A 20,763-nucleotide genomic window follows, 5' to 3' on the forward strand; every position below is an offset into this window, starting at 1 on the left:
TTCCTGGTTTCTAATTATAAATACATTTACATCAATACCGATAAGTGATATTGAAAGTCACTTATTCCTAGATAGGCTGGTACCTCCTCGGCCTAAATTCAAGTCTGATAAAATCAGGCAACGGAACGATTACAATCTTGTTGTCATAGTTCGAAACTGCAGGAGAGATATAAAGTAGAGTACAGTTGCTCTCTTTGTGGTGCTAATCTGATAATCACCTGCTGGTCAGGCGGGCCTCATCCCATTTGTTGAATCGTGTTCTAAAGCGCTCAGTCACACTAATTTATACTTAACCCCTGCATGTGAACGAGTGGCCGCTAAAAAGCAGCACGTGTTAGCATGTTTTGCTACAGAAATGCCTTGACTAAAGATGTTGTCATGTCTAAACTGCATTTGTTTTGATGCGAGTAAAAGAGCTTCTGTCTTTATCGTGGCGAGGGCACTTTTCGTCTTATCTTACACTGGGACACCCCAGTTCCGCCATTTCATGATAACATGTGTTCATGTACGCCGGTGTTTGTACAACTTTGTGTCTAACCTGATGCCGTATTTTCTTGACTTGTGGCCTACATTAATCGACTATGTGCGTAAGATATCAGTCATCGTATACAGATGTATAGTTCCATCCTCGTTTTTCGCAAGGTTTGCGTTCCAAAAATGTCCAGCGAAACCTGCTAAGTAAATGAAATGAAATGAAATGATCTGCATTTATATAGCGCTTTTCAAGTCAATGACTTCCCAAAGCGCTTTACAATGTGCTCCACATTTCCCAATAGCGGCCTTGCAGCCATGTAAGGCGCTAACCTGCTTATTGGGGGTAATAGGGGTTCGGTGTCTTACCCAAGGACACTTCGACGTGTAACACGGACGAGCCGGGATTCGAACTGGGATCCCTTGATCCACAGATGAGCACTCTACCTCCTGAGTTACTGCCGTAGAAACCTCTATTTATTTATTTTATTTAATGGGTATTCAAGAACAAACTCAATTTAGAGGCTCAAGTATTGTTTTAACAAATGATTGTATAGCACAAAGCTCAGAATATCATCGGCTGCTCTCTGCCCAGTCTGCAGGACATTGCCGGCTTATGATACTGCAGCAGAGCCATCAACATTATTAAAGACTCTTCTTAGCCCGGCCACCACCTCTATGGCTTGATGCCCTCTGTTAGGCGCTACAGGACTTTCAAAACAAGGACAGAGACAGCTTCTTTCCCATGGCTATCACCACTTTAAACGAGCGCATACAACTGCAAACATATATTGCGACCTATCTTGGGTTGTTCTTTTTTGTTGCTTTCTAATGATTGCTCAAATTTTTGTTGCACTTTTGTTACGATGCATTATTATTTTTCTTTACGCATACTGTATATATCTAACTATCTATCATATATATATATATATATATATATATATATATATATATATATATATATATATATATATATAATTTCATTGGAAACAGTTAAAAATGTGTCCTTTGGTGTCCTACAAAAAACATATACCGTATTTTCCGCACTATAAGGCGCACCGGGTTATAGGGCGCACCCCGAAAAAATAGTTTTTGGTCCTATTTTTGACATACATAAGACGCACCGGATTATAAGGCGCTACAAAGGGAACGTGGACAAAACAGTCAGATAGTTCAGTCCAACTTATTACCCCCTTAACATTCCCAAAGCTTGCAAAGACGCAAATACGTGTCGAGAACACGTGCGGATGCGGTGTCCGTAAGATGTCACTCAAATGCATCGTTCCATCATTCGGAAGGTTAAAGTCTTGGGATTCAAGAAATGCCAACCATTCCTTAGTATCTATTTTCTTTTTCGCTCGCAACTTTACTGTGCATATGGCAATAAACACTTGGAATTGAGTTTAATTTAAAAATAGACACTCCATTCCATCCATTATCTGCACCGCTTATCACAGAAACATCGAGTTCAGTCTGAAACAAGATACAGGGACAATATAAAACCCGGAGTAGCTCACCGAAGTCGTTGTGTTCATAATAATGTGCAGCCAATGTCCTCTTATATCCGTGAGGGTAGTAAATCCAGGAGAATAAAATATTTACAAATACAGAATAGAAAAAAATGCTTTCTCTATGCCGTCAGCCACGTGCTATACACATTCATCTTTTTCGGCCAATTGCAGGCTTTGTTTCGCCGTTTAAGCCAATGCCAGCCTGTAAATGATAAAAAGGATCCGCCCCTTGACCTCCGAATAACTTTAGCCAATAGTGATCGATTCAACTGATGATTGACACATCTTTTTCGGCCAATTGCAGGCTTTGTTTTGCCGTTTAAGCCAATGCCAGCCTGTAAATGATAAAAAGGATCCGCCCCTTGACCTCCGAATAACTTTAGCCAATAGTGATCGATTCAAATGATGAGTGACACATTGGTTGGGCAATGAAAAGCAGGTAAATAAATCCCTGCATACACCGCGGACTACTTGGCGCTCGGGGGAAAATCTAGTCGGCGGCTGCAAGTTAGTTGGTAAACTTTGCAATTTTAAAATTGATCCATAAATAAGGCGCACTGCATTATAAGGCCAGCTTTTGAAAAAAAATAAAGGCTTTTAGGTGCGCCTTATAGTGCGGAAAATACGGTATTTTCCCATTACCAAACACTTCGGAAAAAGCGCCTAAGAGCCACTAGGGACCACCAAAAACCCACTTGTGACTCCAGAGCAAGTTTAGCGGGTGTAGAATTCCAATTTTGTTGGCGATAGAAAGCATCTTTCTTCGCCTTTTGTGGTTTTGTTGACATGACGGCTTTTGGAGAAAGTTGAAAATGAAGAAGTTTTTCGCATACATGATGTAGGTTCATCAAGCTGTTTTACATGCACACAACTCGGACCACAACATAATTGATGTGTAACAGTAGTGCAATTAAAAGTAGTGCTTTACCATTTAGCAGCAAAAACATAATAAATAAGTTGCAAGAGTTATATTTTCACAGTCTTACAAGCTCATTAAGGGTGATGATGCCCCTGTGGAAGAAACTATCTCTGAGCCTGTTGGTACTTGTTATAATGGACCTGTAAAGCCTACATACAGGTCAAAGAGGTGGTGGACGGGGTGAGAAGAGTGTTTAATTATGTTGATGGCTCTGTGGTGGTTTCGCAAGCCGGCAATATCTTCCAACACGTCTTAGAATAAATTAGAGAGTGGTTACATTTTGTTTCACGGCGGCACATGGTGTCACAGCACAGAAACTTTACAAGGAATAAACATAATGGTCACAATTCTCAATAAAACTATAGATTGGATTAATGTAGTTGAAGATATCCTAATTGTATTGATAAAACAAGACTTTTTCGCCTTCCGCGTTTTAGGAAATAGGAACATTTGGCCACTAAGGAAATATGGTGTTTGTGTTTTTCTTTTAGAGTTGCTTGTGTTTTAGAAGCATGAGGATCAGTGTAATGGCTAATCTCAACATTTCCATCGATCCTGACATTCTAGTTTTGAACTTTGCTTCCATGGTCCTTCCTCATCATTTTAGTGCCAACCATGGCACCTAGCCCCCCAGACGCTATGGATCAATACATGGAGTCCCCTGGTGACGACAATGAACACGGCGACTTCCAGAGGGCCAAAGAAAGCCTTGAGGCAGAGCACAGGGAAAAACTGTCACAAGTGAGTGACGTGACACGTTGAGAGACACCTTTTGTGCAACGTGTGTTCTCGAATGATGACTCTTGATTCTTAGGTGATGAAGGAATGGGAGGAAGCTGAGAGGAAGGCGAAGAATCTTCCTCGTGCTGACAAGAAAGCTGTCATTCAGGTAAATGCACACAGTGTAGGGATTTTATAGAATAAATCAGACAACCCGTGCCCGTCACCATTTTGTTATATTTACAGTGGTACCTCTTCATAGGTTCCTATTAAGTTCCGGGATCATGCTCGTCGCGCGGATTGCAGTGTAAATTGTGAATTTCACCAATATGAACACATTAAAAAAAACTAAATGGCACCTTTTTGACCTAAAAGAATACGAGTGAACTCTAAATAGCAATGAAGCACATTCAAATAGTAGTTAAACATAAAAGAATATGATACAAAGATAAATAAGATCCATCCATCTGCACCGCTTATCCTCAGTAGGGTCGTGGGGGTGCTGAGCCCATCTCAGCTGTCCTCAGGCAGTGGGCAGGGGTAACCCTTAACTGGTTGCCAGCCAGTCGCAGGGCACACAGAGACTTGCAACTCACTCGCTCATTCACACCTAGTGACAATTTGGACTGACTAATAAACCTGAAATGCATGTTTCTAGAATGTGAGAGGAAAACAGTACCCGGAGGAAACCAACGCAAGCACGGGGAGAACATGCAAACTCCACACAGGAAGGTTCGATCTCATGACCTTAGAACTGTGCTGCGGACGTGCTAACCACTTATCCGCCGTTCTGCCGATAAATAATAATGATATTAACAAAACAAAATGCTAGTTTATTATGAGCACTTACCCTGGAGACAGTTGCCTTAATGAAAGTTTTTGTGTGTTGCGGAGGAAGGGGCGGGGAAAAGTTTGCAAGGAAGAGTGCTAGAGATTGCAAATCTGTCAACTTATACGTGTTCCCTGTATTTTATACGTTTTTGAATCATTTCAAATTTTGTACGCTGTATAACAATTGTCATACGGGCTCTAATCTTGGTCGTCTCAGTGACTGGTAGTAGATGAAAACGTCATTGTAGAATAATAATATTGTCGCGGGATTCTACATAGTCTGTCTTGCTGTAAGAAAAAAGGTGCCGATTTGCAATTTTTAATAAGGGAGCAGTTGGCAGAGGTTGAGCTCAAGAGACTGCTCATGACACGTAGGCATTTATTTTACACTAAAAATTAAAGTTACTGGAACTTTAAATGTACGTACACACAAAAAATAGAAACTTTGGAACACGAATTCCTCCATCTAGATGTGGGTTACCAGGGACACTTCTGGGGCCAGGCCTGGAGGTGGGGTCCGCTGTAAAGCGCCCGGTAGCCGGGTCTACACTTCAGAGCACCCACCTTTCCTGGAGTCCTTAGAGGGTTTTCTTAAAAGCGCTGCTCCTGGGAACTCCCTCGTATTGCTGGGGCACCTGAAGGCGCATGTGGGCAATCACAGTGAGACCTGTACGGGCGTGATTAGGGGAACAGCCCCCTCCCCTCTTTGTTTTCTTCTTCTTTTTTTGTGGAAAGTAATTCGTTCTACCTGAAAAATATAAATAAATGCATGGCCACACATTTTCAAAATGTTTGTCACTTAGTTTGAGCTAGGAAAGTGTGAAACAACATTCTCTACTCATCCGGTACCGTGGCTTAGAATAGTGTGATAAGTAGCTAGGACAGGGGTCGGGAACCTATGGCTCGCGAGCCATATATGGCTCTTTCTATGAGTACCTGTGGCTCAGAGACAAATTTGATTGCATGCAAAATTTCTCCATCTTGTTTAAAACCGGGAATGTCTATGCTATTCAGGTACACGTAAAGCCAAACCAAAGCTAAATGCAAAGGAAACACTTCGCAGTATATATAGGGCACGTTTTTCACTACAATTTACAGTCAAGGTGTCACACAAAAAAAGGGGGGAAAAAAACTCGTTTTGGCTGTACAACGCAAAAGAATCCTTTATTTAAAAGTTCACTATATAATCTCTGTTCAGTGTTCAGATACTTTATGATGAATCCACAGAACTGTAAATACGCCAAAACACCGGAAGAGAACTTAGTCATTTGATTGGGTGAGTGGGAGGGATGGGTGGAGCTATGCAAAAAGTACAAGCATTCCCTCCCATCTCTCGCCAAAGGTAAGCACATAAGGCTCCCTATTCTCAGAATGTTGTGACGTTTTTACAAAATAAATGCTTGCATCTGGTTTTGAAACCAATATGTATGAAAAAAAGGGTCAAAAGGAGTTTAACCGATCTTGAGTAATTGCAAGAAAGAGACAAGTTTAAAGTGGTCTGTTTGTTGAATTTGGGACAGGGGCTCCGGCATTATTCTCTTTTCATAATTTTTATCAAATCATCAAAAATAAATGTGCTGAAGACTAAGCTTTTGTCTGGGGCGCCGGTTTAGCAATTTAGTAAATTTGTCTCATAATATATGGTGTGGCTCTTTCCCAAAATAAAATTAATATTTTTTGCTTTCATGGCTCTTTGAGTCAAAAAGGTTCCCGACCCCTGAGCTAGGAGCTCATGCCTTTTCATGTGCCATCTGTACCTTTGAGGGTCTAGTTGATTCGGTCTGGCGCTCTCCCCGTCGCGATCTGCGTCTGATTCCCATTGCATTCAAGGGTATGCAATTGTGATCAACCATACACGCCCCTATTGGTCCGTCGATTAAAAATCATTACTCTTACCATTGCTGTATAGTTTGGTCTAGTTAAGGAATTGTGGTTAGATCAAATTTATCGACTGCTCGAAAATTGCATAAATACGGTAACGCATATGAAATTTTGTCCCCATATAGAGCGCTCTGGATTACAAGGTGCACGTTCAAATTTCTGGCCAATTTGGGGTTTTTGGCTGCACCTTACAGTACGGAAAATACAGTAAATTGAGTTTGATCCTGTTTTATTGCAGCACTTCCAGGAGAAAGTGGAGGCCCTGGAGCAGGAGGCCGCCGGAGAGAGGCAGCAGCTGGTGGAAACCCACATGGCCCGCGTTGAAGCCCTGCTCAACAGTCGGCGACGCGTAGCCCTGGAAAACTACCTCAGCGCTCTGCAGGCCGATCCCCCACGGGTACACGATACGAGCTAGGCTACGTTTTGAATTAGGTTCGAGTATCTAAATCGCTTCTGACGGCGTAAAACCAACGTCAGCCCCGTCAGGTGCTGAGTCTGCTGAAGAAATACGTCAAAGCCGAGCAGAAGGACCGCCAGCACTCCGCCAAGTATTACGAGCATGTCAGGACAGTCGACCCGAAGAAAGCGGCGCAGATTCGGCCTCAGGTATGCCACACTACAACCTAATTGGTTGTAGCCTGATTTACGGGGATTGAGCTCAGTGGAGCTAAACCTAAAGGGAGCCTAATTTAGGTGACCCTGCCTTATGCCCCCTTGTGTCAATTTTCTATTTTATCATTCTAAATTCGGCTTAAATTACTTTATATTTGTTGATCAAATTTATTAGAACTATTGCCCAAGTGAAGGAACTACTTCAGTATGAGCCTCAAAAGGACATAACATTTAGACAAATGACAAACTCCATGAATGTCGGAATTTGCTTACCCGTTTCCGTCTTTTAGGTTTTGACCCACCTGCTCGTGATCGACGAAAGGATGAACCAGTCGCTGGGTTTGCTCTACAAGGTTCCTAACGTGGCCAATGAGATCCACAGCCAAGTTTGTGAGTCAGCTGTTTTTCAACTTAAGTATAAATAATATCCTGTGTTTCTTTCTGTCACCCTCCAACATTGTTCATGTTTTTGCTTTATTCATTTCCTTTAACTAATGTTTTACAGTGCTATCAAATACTACAAATATTTTTTGGTTAGATACATCAGTTTATAGCAACTTACGATGTATGAATTTTCTATGAAAACTATGAAAATAAAGAAAACTAATCAAACAATGCCAATTTTTGTATAAACAATTTTGCGTGTTTGTAAACAAATGTGGCATAACCAAGCTGTGCGCGCGTTGTTGAGGCAAAATGGCAGAATTCATGTCACGGAATTCGTATTGGTGCTTGAAATCATTACAAATAGTTCAATTGTAAAATTTTAGTTTGAAAAGTGCTTGTAGATGCTTTATATTGTCGCTATATTTCTTGGCAGTCCAAATCAATAGACCACGCATTAAGTGAAGAAGAAAAAAAAACATAACAAGTATACTACTGTTGATATGAACTGGTCATCTGAGCCACTATTTTTGCTTCGTGGAACTGGTGAAATGGGAAAATTGGCTTTTAAAATCCTTGAATTTTGCCATCAAAAATGTAAAAACCCTGATGTCAGTTTATACCAGCTGGTTGACAGAAAAATATTGTAGTTTGTACCGAGATAGTAACATCTCAAATAAGCAAAACATAAACTTGTGAAACGATAATGCGCAAACATGGTCTGGTTACACACACGGAAGTCCACTAAAACCAACTGTCTAAAATGATTACGATAATGCTGACAAATGAAAAAAAATCAGCCTAAAAGCATTCCTGCATTGCCTGACAATCCTTGATGTAATTAGTTTGTTCCGCTTCGTAATTCCCCTTCAAAAATAAAACTGACGAGCTGAATTTTTTAAGCCAATCTTACCTCTAATGTGGTTTATTTTTGTTCAAGAACCACTTTTGCCCTAAAAATGTCGCTCAGAAGAGCTACTATGACAAAAATGTCAAAATCTAAAAATTCAGTTTCTACTTTCAGCTCCAAATTTAAGTAACTCATTCAGGCAACATTCGTATTAATTCATTCACTCCTATTGACACCCATAGAAGTCGATGTCACTGAATATGTTAATACGTGTCCATTTGTGCACTGGTCAATTATATACATTTTTTTCAATCGTCACCACATAGAATCGTTAACTTTTTTCGTCTTTTGTTCCACCAGCCGCCCTCATGCAACGGGTTCAGTCGGAACTCTCCCAGCAAGTGTCGTCCCTGCAGAGTGACAACAGGGTGAGTCAGGTTTTTCTTCTATTGTGCTATAAATGTGCTCATTTAAAAGAGCAGTTCTTTTTAGGTACTGTATTTTTACGACCTTTAAAGGGCGGCGTCTCTGTAGCTGGTTCTATTTCTGTTTCTAACATGCACAAAGGGCGGGAGAAAAACTGAATTCTGTTGTGGTTTATTTAAGTATTGATTACAAAATAAAATACACAGATAAAACTTTTTTTTTTTTTAAAGCACCGTAGCGATACACCCAACGGGGTCTGAAAAGTCTATGTTGTTACTATGTTACCAGGTTCATTATTAAAAATAGTGTTAAAAAGACTCACTTAACTAAAAAAAATACTAGAAAATCGCAATGACTCAGCACTGGTGAGCTATTTTCAGAAGAGGTCAGCGGGCACCTCAACTGTCCTCACTTTGGGAGAAAATCCAAAAGCCTGAAAAAGGTTGTAAAAATGTGCGAGAGCGTGCAGATCATCTTTTTTTCTTCTCACAGAGAAGCTATCCATGAGTTATAAGAAGTTGCCTGGTTGTAAAATGTCATGTTTGCCTCACAGTCCAGTTGATTTTAGAAGACTAATATCTTTGATCTACTGTTCCTATTTCCTAAATTTTACATCTCTTTAAAGTGTTTATTGTGGCTGAATGTGTTGTAGCTTGATTTATTTCCTTCCGATTTGAAAATTTCAATTTCGGATAAGCTCAATATTCTTCTATTCAACATGAAAATGTTGTGTTGGACCCAAAATTGCCTTAAGCGGAACTTTCAATGCACTTCACCTCCTTCCTCTGTTGCTTTCTTGCCTTCTTGCTTTGTTGTTGTTTTCTTACTTTCTTTCATTCTTTCCTGCTTTTTCTTTCTTTCTTTGTCTTTCTTTTCTTTCTTTCTTTCTTTCTCTCTTGCTCTTTCTTTCTTGCTCTTTTTCTTTCACTCTTGCTCTCTTCTCTCTGATCTTTTCGCTAATCCTTCATCTTTGTTTTGCTTCCTTCCTTGTCTATTCCTTTATTGCTTCTTTCCTCCCCTACTTTGTTTCTTTCTCCTTTTTTCCCTCTTGATACATTCTTTCTCTCTGTATCTCTTCCTTCTTTCTCTATTTGTCTTTCTTGCTTCCTTTCTAATTCTTTCTTCCTTCCTTGTTTTTTTCTCTCTTCCTTTCATCCTTTCATTCTCCCTTCCTTTTGTCCTTTCTTTCTCTTCCTTTCGCCCAGTCTTTTTTCTCTCTTCCTCCTGTCCTGTCTTTTTTCTCTCTTTCTTCAGTCCTGTCTTTCTTTAGTTCTCTCTTGTTCTTTTTCTCTTCCTTCCATCCTGCAGCCCTTTGAGAAAACTTGTGATAAAGAGCTAGACAAATAAACTTGACCTGACTTGACTCAGAAGGAACCCTTGTGCCCGCGTTTGAGACCCCTGGTCTAAAGCATAAAACAGTAGTGTTGGTGATTTTAATTTGTTGTGCATTTTCTTACAACAAAATGTTTTTCAGTTGGCTGAGTTTTTCACCTATAAGTTGATCAGTGAAGACCAATTTGGCCACTACATCACAATTAACCAAGAGTTGAACAGAACAGCAAGGTTGACCCGCCCCTTTATTTGAATATTTGGTCCTGACAAAATGCATACATAAATAGATAAACTTAATTTAGGTCATATATTTAGGTACTATGTAGGTTCAGTGGACCCTCGTCATACGAGCTTAATCCGTTTCAGGACCTTCATATGGCAGTATTGGTCCTCCATAAGTTTCATGTGGTTTAAGTGCTACTTAAATAAAGCTTGGTTCGATTTGATTGGCCACGCAAGCAGGGACTCAAACATGTTCTCCGTCCCCTTGAACAGATGAACGGCAGAGTGAGTTACGGCAACGACGCCCTCATGCCTGACCAGGCGTACAGCTCGGCCCCGATGGACCCCGCCCTAGACGGCCTGGGCTTCATCCACCCCGAGAGCTTCAACCAGCCCAACACTGAGAATCACGGTAACACGCATGCCTAAAATTCTTTACGATTGTATGGCGGCTGTGCATAAGAACGGGAAAGATATGACAAATTATTATAATAATAACAATCATGACGATAATAATGATACATTGTACTTCGAGGCGCCTTTCATGATACCCTAGATCACTGTACATAAAGTAGGACACAACAATAAAACACGAGTAAAACAAGCAAGTAATAAATAGCAAATAAAACACATTAGAGTTAAAAGGGAGCGGTGTGCAAGTCTTGAGAGGTGAGTTTTGAGTCCGTATTTGAAGGTGGACAGGGTTGCAGACTTTTTAGAGGTCAGCCGGCAATGAGTTCCAGAGCTTGGGGGCAGAGCGACTGAAAGCTCTTCTCTCCATGGAGCTGAGGCAGACAGGGGGTATAGTGAGATGGAGGGAGACAGATGATCTGAATGTGTGGGACGGCTTGGCAGTGTGAAGGAGGTTGGAGAGGTTGGGAAGGGTAAGGTTATGAATGGCCATGTAGGTGTAGAGCAGGATTTTTTAGTTGATTCTATGGTAGATTGGGAGCTAATGGAGGTGCTGAAGGACAGGGGTGATGTGATGGCGAGAGGAGTTTTTGGTGATGATAAGTGCAGCAGAGTTATGAACCAGCTGAGGGACTTTTGAGGTAAACCGTAGAGGAGGGAATTGCAATAAGCGAGGCGTGAGGTAATAAGGCGAGGATGGCAATTGTGTGTGGAGTGGGGGAGGGGCAGAGACGGTTGATGGAGCGCAGGTGAAAGTAGTGGAAGACCGGGTGATGTTATTATTTTGAGAGTTAAAGGAGAGCTGTGCAGGATGACACCCAGACTCTTGACCAGAGGGGAGGGAATAACTGAGGAATTTTCTCGGGAAAGAGAGAAGGAGTCAACGTTAGAGAGGGTGGATATGGTGTTGATGAGATGTAGCTCCGTTCCATTGCTGTTCAGTTTTATGAAGGTGACGGTGAACCATGATTTTATTTTAGAAAGGCAGGAATTGAGGTCAGAAGGTGGGAAGATCGAGTTGGGTTTGCAGGAGGTAAAGCGGGGTGTCATCCGCAAAGCAGTGGAAGGAAATTGCATTTCCTGAGGATATGGCCTAGGGGTACAAGGTAGGTTATAAAACAAACACTGCTAATATTCTCTTTCTTTCTTTTGTCCACAGTTGAGCCCGTTGATGCCCGCCCTCTTCCAGATAGAGGACTACCTACACGGCCTGGTACGTGTTTATACAGTGTAGAAAAAATGCGACGTTGAGGTAAAATTCATTTTGTTTGAATGAAGACTTTAAAAAGACATTGTTTATTATTTAGTGCCTTATATTTAAAATTGACTTGAAGAATAAGCAATAATACTAGAACTATTTTTTAAAAATACTGAAAGGTCAAGAAATTCATATTTATTTTACATACCATGAGCCTCTCCTAGAGGGAGCTGACATGATTGTCCACCATCTCACTGCTAAGGGGACCCACAAAACCAAAAACCTTGTGGGAGGCTAAGCAGAAATCAGTTGGGTATGACCAGCGTCGCATGATTTAGCATAAATGGTGTGTGTATAAGAGCCGAACCCTGACTTATCAGGAATAAGGCAAGCAAAAAGGGAAATTTGTTAGACATTTTTAATCCACTATACAAATAGAAATCTGTATGTGTGCTGTTTTTTGTAATTGAGCTTCTAAGATAAATGTTAAGTCTTTAATTTGTTTTTCGGTGTTGCCTGAGGAAATATTAGGTACACATCTCTGTACAGTACAAAATATTTTGTTTATTAAAGGCATGAACTCAAATTCTCTTTGCTTTTGTTTGTGTTTCCCTTTCTAAGTGTCCGCCCTGAAGCCAGAAGAGATTCCACATGTGCGAGTCGAGAACGAGGAGAGGCAAAGTGCTGGTTATGAGGTTCACCATCAAAAACTGGTCATTAAAAAGAAAAAACTAAATTGAACTTGTTTTGTTTTTTTCATCCTGAGCGCTGAGAGGGCTCACAGTAATGTGTTGTTTTTCTTTTTCGATGGCAGGTCTTTTTTGCCGAAGACGTGGGCTCCAACAAAGGCGCCATCATCGGGCTGATGGTGGGAGGGGTCGTCATAGCGACCGTCATCGTCATCACCCTCGTGATGCTGAGGAAGAAGCAATACACTTCTATTCACCACGGCGTCATTGAGGTAAAGGTCCACTTTGACATTTCTCTACTGAGTGTTGTAGCAATTTTTCACAATTCAGGGTTTTTTCTTTTTAAAAAAATCAGGGTTCGTATGGGTGCTCGAAATCATTGAAAATGCTTGAATTTAGATATTGTGTTTTCAAGGATAGAAATATGCTTAAAATTGTTCCCAAGTTTTACAAGTCTACTAAGTGACGCCGGCACTACTCTGTAGTGGCTTTGCAATGCCGTTACATTTCTTCTCCACAAGTGATGATCGGCAACTGGCATTAGTTTGTATGGCATTGTCCTATAAAGAGTCATTGGCAGCTGCCTGTCTCTCCTAAGAGGACAGGTGCATGCTACACCTAAACAGGGCATTATGAATTTGTAATTAACGATTACTTATCAATTATGGACATTTATTTTGAGCCATGCATGAAATGAAATGAAATGATCTGCATTTATATAGCGCTTTTCAAGTCAATGACTTCCCAAAGCGCTTTACAATGTGCTCCACATTTCCCAAAAGCGGCCTTGTATTGCAGCCATGTAAGACGCTAACTTGCTTATTGGGGGTATTAGGGCTTCAGTGTCTTACCCAAGGACACTTTGACATGTAACACGAACGAGCCGGAATTCGAACTGGGATCCCTTGATCCCAAGACGAGCGCCCTACCTCCTGAGCTACTGCCATAAATTGAGGTAGCGTTTCCCTGTGGTAAATTGTAACGGGAAGACGTCCTGCGACTGAAAATGTAGACTACATATACATACGATACTATTCTTAGATGGGGAGAGATTTGTGTCCAAACTATTTACACGCGTATTGTTCTTGTCAATAAACATATTAGCGATTTATTCCAGAGCAAAACATCATGGCCACATCCTGCCCCCAGGTCTTGACTTTAACACATGCTATGTGCTCTAATGTTAGTGGCTAACACTGAGCAAGTCCACAATTGAAAATAAAAATTAAAGATAAAATTGAATTCCTCCATTGGTTAAGCAATGTTGTAAAAGTTTTTTTATTTTTATTTTTTTGCGTTTGTTGTTTAGGTGGATGCGGCTGTGACGCCAGAGGAGCGCCACCTAGCTAAGATGCAGCAGAACGGCTACGAAAACCCCACTTACAAGTTCTTCGAGCAGATCCACAACTAAAAGAGACGACTATCCCCAACAGTCCTCCTGTCAGGTGCTGGTCCACTTTCTGCTCCCATTTGGCCTTTGAAGAAGAAAATAATCCTGCAACCTTTAAATCTGGAAGGATTTTTTGGGACAAAAGGTAGCAGACGTGGAACCAAGCCTGGTATAAATCCCCGAATTGCACAAAGTATTGCTAACAGAGTGAGACAAGGGTAATCTTTGTTACCTGCACATTTCAATTCAAGCCAATCACAACACATCCCTTTGCAGTGTTTGTACTCTACGAACTTGTCGACTGATTATAGCTACTCAGTCTATATATATTAATATTATTATTATCATCATGGCAACACTGTGCTACCCAGCTCAAAACATTTCAGGTTTGTTTCTAAGAAGGAAGTACCGTAAATTCCAGACTACGAAGCGCACTTGATTAAAAGCTGCAGATGCAGATTTATTGATGAAACTCAACTTTGTTTCTGTACAAGCCATCAAAAAAAGCCTTGTTCACGTCTATTTCTTACATTTACATAAAATCAGCGGGGAAATGTCTGGTACAGAAAAGTAACACAATCTCAAGACGCTCGTTTTCGGGCTTCGCTTTCAATCTGAATCAAAGAGCGCTGCTGTCAATATGATTTAAATTGATATAAGCAGGAGTGCGACAAAAAAGATTTCAGAACAAAACTCTGTCCTGTACTGACTATAAATCAGAACCTTGTACAATCACACCAGCTTGTACACATTCTACGCCATGATCTTGATCTTAAGCTCTCCCATCCCTTGCACGCATGACAAATTGATTGGGAGGAGACAAAGTTTTACGATTCACCGATCCCATAAACGCCAGGATCGTAGGAGCACTACGCATTGCATCAATTGTGGCATTCATATTTTTGTTAAAGAAAATTACTTTGGCGATGACAGTACTCCCTATTGCTTTTGTGACGGATTAAAGATTCAAAGGCTCTCTGTCCGATAAAAGACTTTGTGTTTCGTAAAACAAACTTACGGTTTACATTAAGTTATGTATAACTACATAAATAAATAGTTCAATAAAATGGTTCCACACTTCAAAGTGGAATGCAATTGAAGTGCACCTAAATGTACTACATAGTGTTCCACTAAGAGAATGCTATTGTTTCACATCGAAAATGCTGAAAATGAAATGATTTATTTTTTTACTTGATTCCATTTATTTCGTTGCTGAAATTCAATTCAACTTACTACTACTACATATAAAATTATTTTACATGAATGCTTTGAATCTTTCTAACAAGTAACAAGCTCATTGACTATTTTAGTGCGGCAGCAGTGGACTAATTATCGGGGGATATTTTTCCTATCGGGCCATCAGTTTGATAACTGTCAGCCGATAATTATCGGGTACAGTAATCCCGTGCTGTATCTCTGTTTACTTATCGCGGTTTCGCTACTTGGTAGATTTTCATCGTGCGTTGTGTTCTGCATTCTAATTGGCTAAACAGTTGTCCCGCCCCTTTTTTGTTCGTCTGCCTCCTCGTCAAAGACATTAAGGCCGAAACTTATGTGATTATGTGAACTATCAATTGACCAATTTAGAAAATATTGTCGGGTTTTCGACACAACCACTACATTCAAAGATAACCTTAACCGTGTGTAATTATTTGCTAATAACAAGTTTTTGTTTGTTAGTATCCAATTGTCCCCCATATCACTAACTTCCCTCAAGCTAACTATCTTATAAGGTACAGTATTACCTATGGTCAAACCGCTATGTTTGTTAGGGGGAAAATTAATGGCCGTCGATTCTGAAAAGACAATGTTGCATCAATAGAAAAAATTTATAACCGATATAATCCACAAACTATGAACAATGCTAACTGCGGGCATCTTCAATCTTTACCTCCCTTTGTTAAATAACGTTCGCATGTAACAGCTAAGAATCCAAAATTGAAAAAAGCATTACCAAAACTTTAGGTGAGCTCTCGCTTTGTGTTTTTGTTTTCTGTCGATGCGCAAATAACTGAGTTGTACGTATACGTAAAACAGCTCGACTAACCTACATTAGGTATGCGCAAATCTTTTATTTTCAACTTTCTCTAAAAGCCGTCATGTGAACGCTCAGGACCAACAAAAGCACAAAAGGCAGAGCAAGATGCTTTCTACTGCCAACAAAGTTGTACATGGCCTGCTAAACTTGCTCGCCACATGCGGATCTTTGGATCTCCCTAGGGGCTCCCCTTGTGCTTTTTCAATAATGCTTGATAATAGAAAAATATATGGTTTCTGTAGGACAAAGCAGGACACATTCTTAACAGTTTCCAATGTAGATGCAGTATGTTTTCTTTCTGTTAAGGCTTTTTTATTTCTTGCAGCGCCAGACATATTTAGTGGGGTCCAGTGTGGCTTTATTGGGTTGCCGACTAGAAGGTTAATGCAGTTTTTCATTACCTCCACATGAATAAAGCAATAAAGCGACAGGATTATTTTTAAAATTATTTGACAGTACAGAAGTTATTTGAAGTACAGTACTTTTATTTGTACAACAAATACTTGAGCCCGTAAATTGGGTTTAATAAATAAATAAACGACTGTTTCTAATTCGCAGGTTTTAGGGACGTTTTCGGAACGCAACTCCGGCGAAAAACGAGGGTTTACTGTACCCCTCCTTAGTATCTAGTGATGGCATGTATAATGATGTTTTTATGTGGTAGCTGCAATACTTGGTCTCCTCTCTATCACTTAATCACATGTGCAAGGGATGGGAGAGCTTAATATCACGCCTATCCAAAGTCGCCACAACACCCTCGCATCGTATTGTAAGCCGCAGTCAAATGTAGTAGCTGCTTGTAGTCTGGAATTTATGGTATTTTTTGTGCGCGTGTAATAAATGAAGGACATTAGCCGTACGTCCGTGTAGTGCATGGCCATATCGACGTATGCAATCCATCAGAGTCCGACTCGTCGACTTTTAGAAATTTTAGCAAGATTGTACATTTCTGGCGTCTTGTTGTGCGTTATGAAGAAGATGAAGAAAAAAAACAGAATGCTTTGATATTTTTTAAGCTCATCTCCATGCTTCACAGTTGTGTTAGCTGCATGGGCAAAAAAAAGAAACAAATACTCTAATACTTACAATATGTAATATATGACGTGTAATAGTATCCGAAAGGAAAGATGATTGTGTTACTGTTTGCGTTTTATGCACTCTGTCTTTGTCATTTTGGGGAACGTCTGATCATTTTCAACAAGTACGGCGGAACCTCGTAAGAGGTAAAGGTTATGGTAAGGGATGTCAAACTCAGTTTGGCTCAGGGGACGGATCTAGACTTTCTGTTCTCAGGTGGGCCAGAAAGAGTGTTATGCTTTATCATTCAGACTACATGACTAACTTACACTACATAATAAAATCAGAGATGACAAGGGATGAAATGAAATGAAATGATCTGCATTTATATAGCGCTTTTCAAGTCAATGACTTCCCAAAGCGCTTTACATTGTGCTTCACATTTCCCAATAGCGGCCGTGATGTGTGCAGCCATGTAAGGCGCTAACCTGCTTATTGGGGGTAATTGGGGGTTCAATGTCTTACCCAAGGACACTTCGACATGTAACACGGACAAGCCGGGATTCGAACTGGGATCCCTTAATCCTAAAACGATCGCTCTACCTCCTGAGCTACTGCCGCCCCCGATCTTTTCATATTTGGCATTAAATGTGTTAACAGGTTTGTTTTAACAGTTGAGTGAATGCAGTTGTACACCTGAACCAACTCACCACGCTATGCAAACTCAACACTGCCCTCTAGCGACCGGGGAGAGCATTTGGTGGTTCGCATTTACTTTAAAAAAAACTTATGATAGAAATCCCCTAGGGACTCAACTTTTTTTTTTTTTTTTAATCTCATCCAACAGGCCAAATCCTGCCCGCGGTCCAGATGTTTGACACACATGGTTTATGGGCATTAAAACGATGATTGTATTGATTTTATTTTTTTAAATGATTCGAGAAATGGCCAAAACAGGAGAGAAGGGGTGTCAAACATATGGCCCGAGAGCTGCATCAGACCCTCCAACAAATTTAATCTGGTCTGCGAAAGAATGCTGAGAAGCACATCGCATCAAACAATACCCTGCTGTTTTAAATGTGTCCACTGGATGTCGCCAAAAACAGGCACCACTCCTAAAGCGAACCAACCACTGTAGCTTTATTTGCTGACTACCATTGCTCAACCAGAGCACCTTAGGCAGGGTTCGTATGGGTGCTTAACCAATAATATAACAGATTAAATCTTAGCAAAGGGAGGAAAATAGGGATAATAACCTTGATAATTATCATTAAATCTTAAAGCCCTGAATCCTAATTTAATTGTGAGCCTTCCAAAGATCTCCAGCCCTACAGCTAAGGCACACTTTTTAATCCCTTTGATTAAATAGTCCAGCCCCGAGAGTGTTTTTTGTTATGTGGCCCCTGAGCTAAAATGAGTTTGATAGTTGAAAGAAGAAAAGAGAGAAGAAAGAAGTGTATTTTATCAAAGTTCCTTTTTTGGGGGGGTCTTCGATTACAGGACATATATCCACAAGCAGATGAATTCATGTTACACAATTCCTAATGTGGATGCAATTAGAAATACTCAGAAGTCAACTAGTGTGAACATTACCTTTCACGAGGTTCCGCTGTATATGCCCTAGAGTTAAGATCCGGCCTTAAAAAAGAATAAATTCTGACACAGGTATTTAAGCCTGAGCCAGCCCGACCAAAATTAACTTGATTTGCCGGACGGAGTCTGAAACAAACCCTAAATTTTATATTTTATTTGTGAGGACTCGGGAGGAGTTGAGGGGGATTTCGGGTTAGGGCTTGTGATCTTACCTCTAATAGGCCCTCATTGCAGACTTTTTTCTTTTCTTTTAAAAAGTATATTGGACCTTTTGAGCAGTAATGAGAAGCCAATTCCCAAATCATTCCGTTATTGTTTGTAATTTGTTTTTTGGGGCAAAACAGTCCCTCATTCCCCCCCAGCTTGAACAATCATGTAACTACAAGGTGGAGTTTAAGGATACCTTTTTAAATATGTGTCTTGTCTGTTGAATTGTCCCCTTATCCACATCTTGAACATCATTTCTCCGCACAGACATGTAAAACCCAAGCTCTTGTTCAAGCGAATGTTCAAAATGTTTTGTAGTTAAGAGGATTATTTGCATACGTTTTTACAGCCGCCATACCATGAATAAAATTTTGAATGTACAGAGTAACTTGTCCTTGATATTTGTGACCGATATTGACAAACACTCAAAACATATTTGCTGGTTTCGTACGGGTGCTTAAAATGCGTGAATTTTTGACATTACGTTTTGGGTGAGGTGCTTGGTTAAATGCTTGAAATTGTTGCCGTGTTTCTTAACAAGTGTTCCTTGCTTTCCTCGTGTTTAATGGCAGCCGGCATTAGTTTGTATGGCATTGTACTATAAGGCGTCATCGCCCCCTTGAGGACAGGTGCATGCTACACCTAAACAGGGAACTAAGAAATGTGTATGAGCGCAAGGATTACAAAGCAATTATTTATAAATGCCTTTGCAAAATTGAAAATCACAAATGTAAATACAAACATTTCTGGCTCTGCAAAATACATGATTCAGACTGGATTTCTTCTTTTAATGATACTGGAGAAATTCAAAAATTGGCTTTTAAAGTCCTTACAAAGTGTTAGAATTCAACAATGAAAGGGTGTACAAACCCTGATTGTATTAATCTCCTTTTGTCAAACTTTACCGATTTGAAGTCAAAATAGCTGACCTATGTGAATCGTGTATATCCGAGGTAAAATATTTGTTTTTTTTTTTTTAAGAGTGAAGTGGGCATTTGAGGTGGTGCGTTTGATCAAAACTAGTGTTTTTTCCAAGGGCAGGAGCACAGTATTTGCCTTTTGGGCTTTATCCCCACTCGTGGAAGATGGAGCGAAGAATGAATAAAACCAAACTTCTGTGTTTTCACCCAATTCAGGTAGAGAATGCCCAACCGCAGCCCATGGTAAATAAGCCAAAATGGTGGAATTCCTACATCAACACACTTAATTGATTCACAGTGCTTAGCAAAAGTATTGGCCCATTTCAAGCTTCAAACTTTAAAAATATTTTCTAAGAATCAACATGTGAGAACCAAATTAACTAGAACCAAATTATTTTGACCTTTTATATACCATTATTTACAACGAAAAAATAGAAAAGTGTTACAAAAAGATAGCTCCCCTGTTCTCTTAGCTCAGCCATGTGACTGTAAACTTCCTTGATGACTTCTGAATGATCCAATGTCTACATTAATGTCAAGAGTGCATCTGTGTGTCAAGTCTGTTTGAATACACCTGCTCTGTAATGGGCTAATAGGTCTGTGAAAGGAGACAGAGAGCTTTATAAAGAGCAAAGAACACAACAGGCAAGTCTGTGATAAAGTTGTGGAAAAGTTCAAAGCAGGAATGGGATATGCAAAATACTTTGCAACATTTACACATCTTCCGGAGCACTGTGAAAACAATAATAACATGGAGAGTGTAAACCTTACAATACCTTGCCGTCCCTCTAAACTTTTGGGCCGAACAAGGAGAAAACTAATCAGAGAAGCAACCTATAGGCCCACCATCACATTGGATCACCTGTTTGGCAAACACAACCAAGATCATAGACAAAGACTTGTGGCTTTGATCAAAGCAAAGGGAGGTTGTATCAAGTATTACCTCAACACCTACTTTATAATTTAATATAAAATGTTAATTTGGTTTCTTTTCACATTTATGTCTCCTATGTTGAGTCTTAGCAAATATTTTGAATGATTAGCACTAAGTTTGAAGCCTTAAATATGGCAATAAATCAAAAATATATTGAGGGGCTAATATCTTTGCAAGGCACCGTAAACCTGCATTTTGAAATACTCG

The 20,763-nt window shown here is 40.1% G+C and overlaps 1 protein-coding gene across 3 annotated transcripts in view; it reads left to right on the top strand.

Annotated features, from left to right (window-relative positions):
• Positions 1–16,852, top strand: part of LOC148353093 (amyloid-beta A4 protein-like) — a 30,444-nt gene extending 13,592 nt beyond the window's left edge. For 2 of the 3 annotated variants that reach the window (XM_088353292.1, XM_088353294.1), the window contains 11 exons: positions 3,509–3,642; positions 3,716–3,790; positions 6,572–6,730; positions 6,811–6,939; positions 7,236–7,335; positions 8,540–8,607; positions 10,433–10,571; positions 11,730–11,783; positions 12,390–12,481; positions 12,583–12,729; positions 13,767–16,852. In XM_088353292.1, the coding sequence (XP_088209418.1) occupies positions 3,509–3,642; positions 3,716–3,790; positions 6,572–6,730; positions 6,811–6,939; positions 7,236–7,335; positions 8,540–8,607; positions 10,433–10,571; positions 11,730–11,783; positions 12,390–12,481; positions 12,583–12,729; positions 13,767–13,868 (1,199 nt within the window). In that variant the 3' untranslated portion in view covers positions 13,869–16,852. The remainder of the gene's footprint in view (positions 1–3,508; positions 3,643–3,715; positions 3,791–6,571; positions 6,731–6,810; positions 6,940–7,235; positions 7,336–8,539; positions 8,608–10,432; positions 10,572–11,729; positions 11,784–12,389; positions 12,482–12,582; positions 12,730–13,766) is intronic. The other variant, XM_088353293.1, reaches the window with a different exon arrangement.
• The last annotated feature ends 3,911 nt before the right edge of the window (positions 16,853–20,763 follow it).

This window comes from Urocampus carinirostris, chromosome 14 (assembly GCF_059441175.1).
Source record: "Urocampus carinirostris isolate Australia breed hairy pipefish chromosome 14, RoL_Ucar_1.0, whole genome shotgun sequence".
NCBI lineage: Eukaryota > Metazoa > Chordata > Actinopteri > Syngnathiformes > Syngnathidae > Urocampus > Urocampus carinirostris.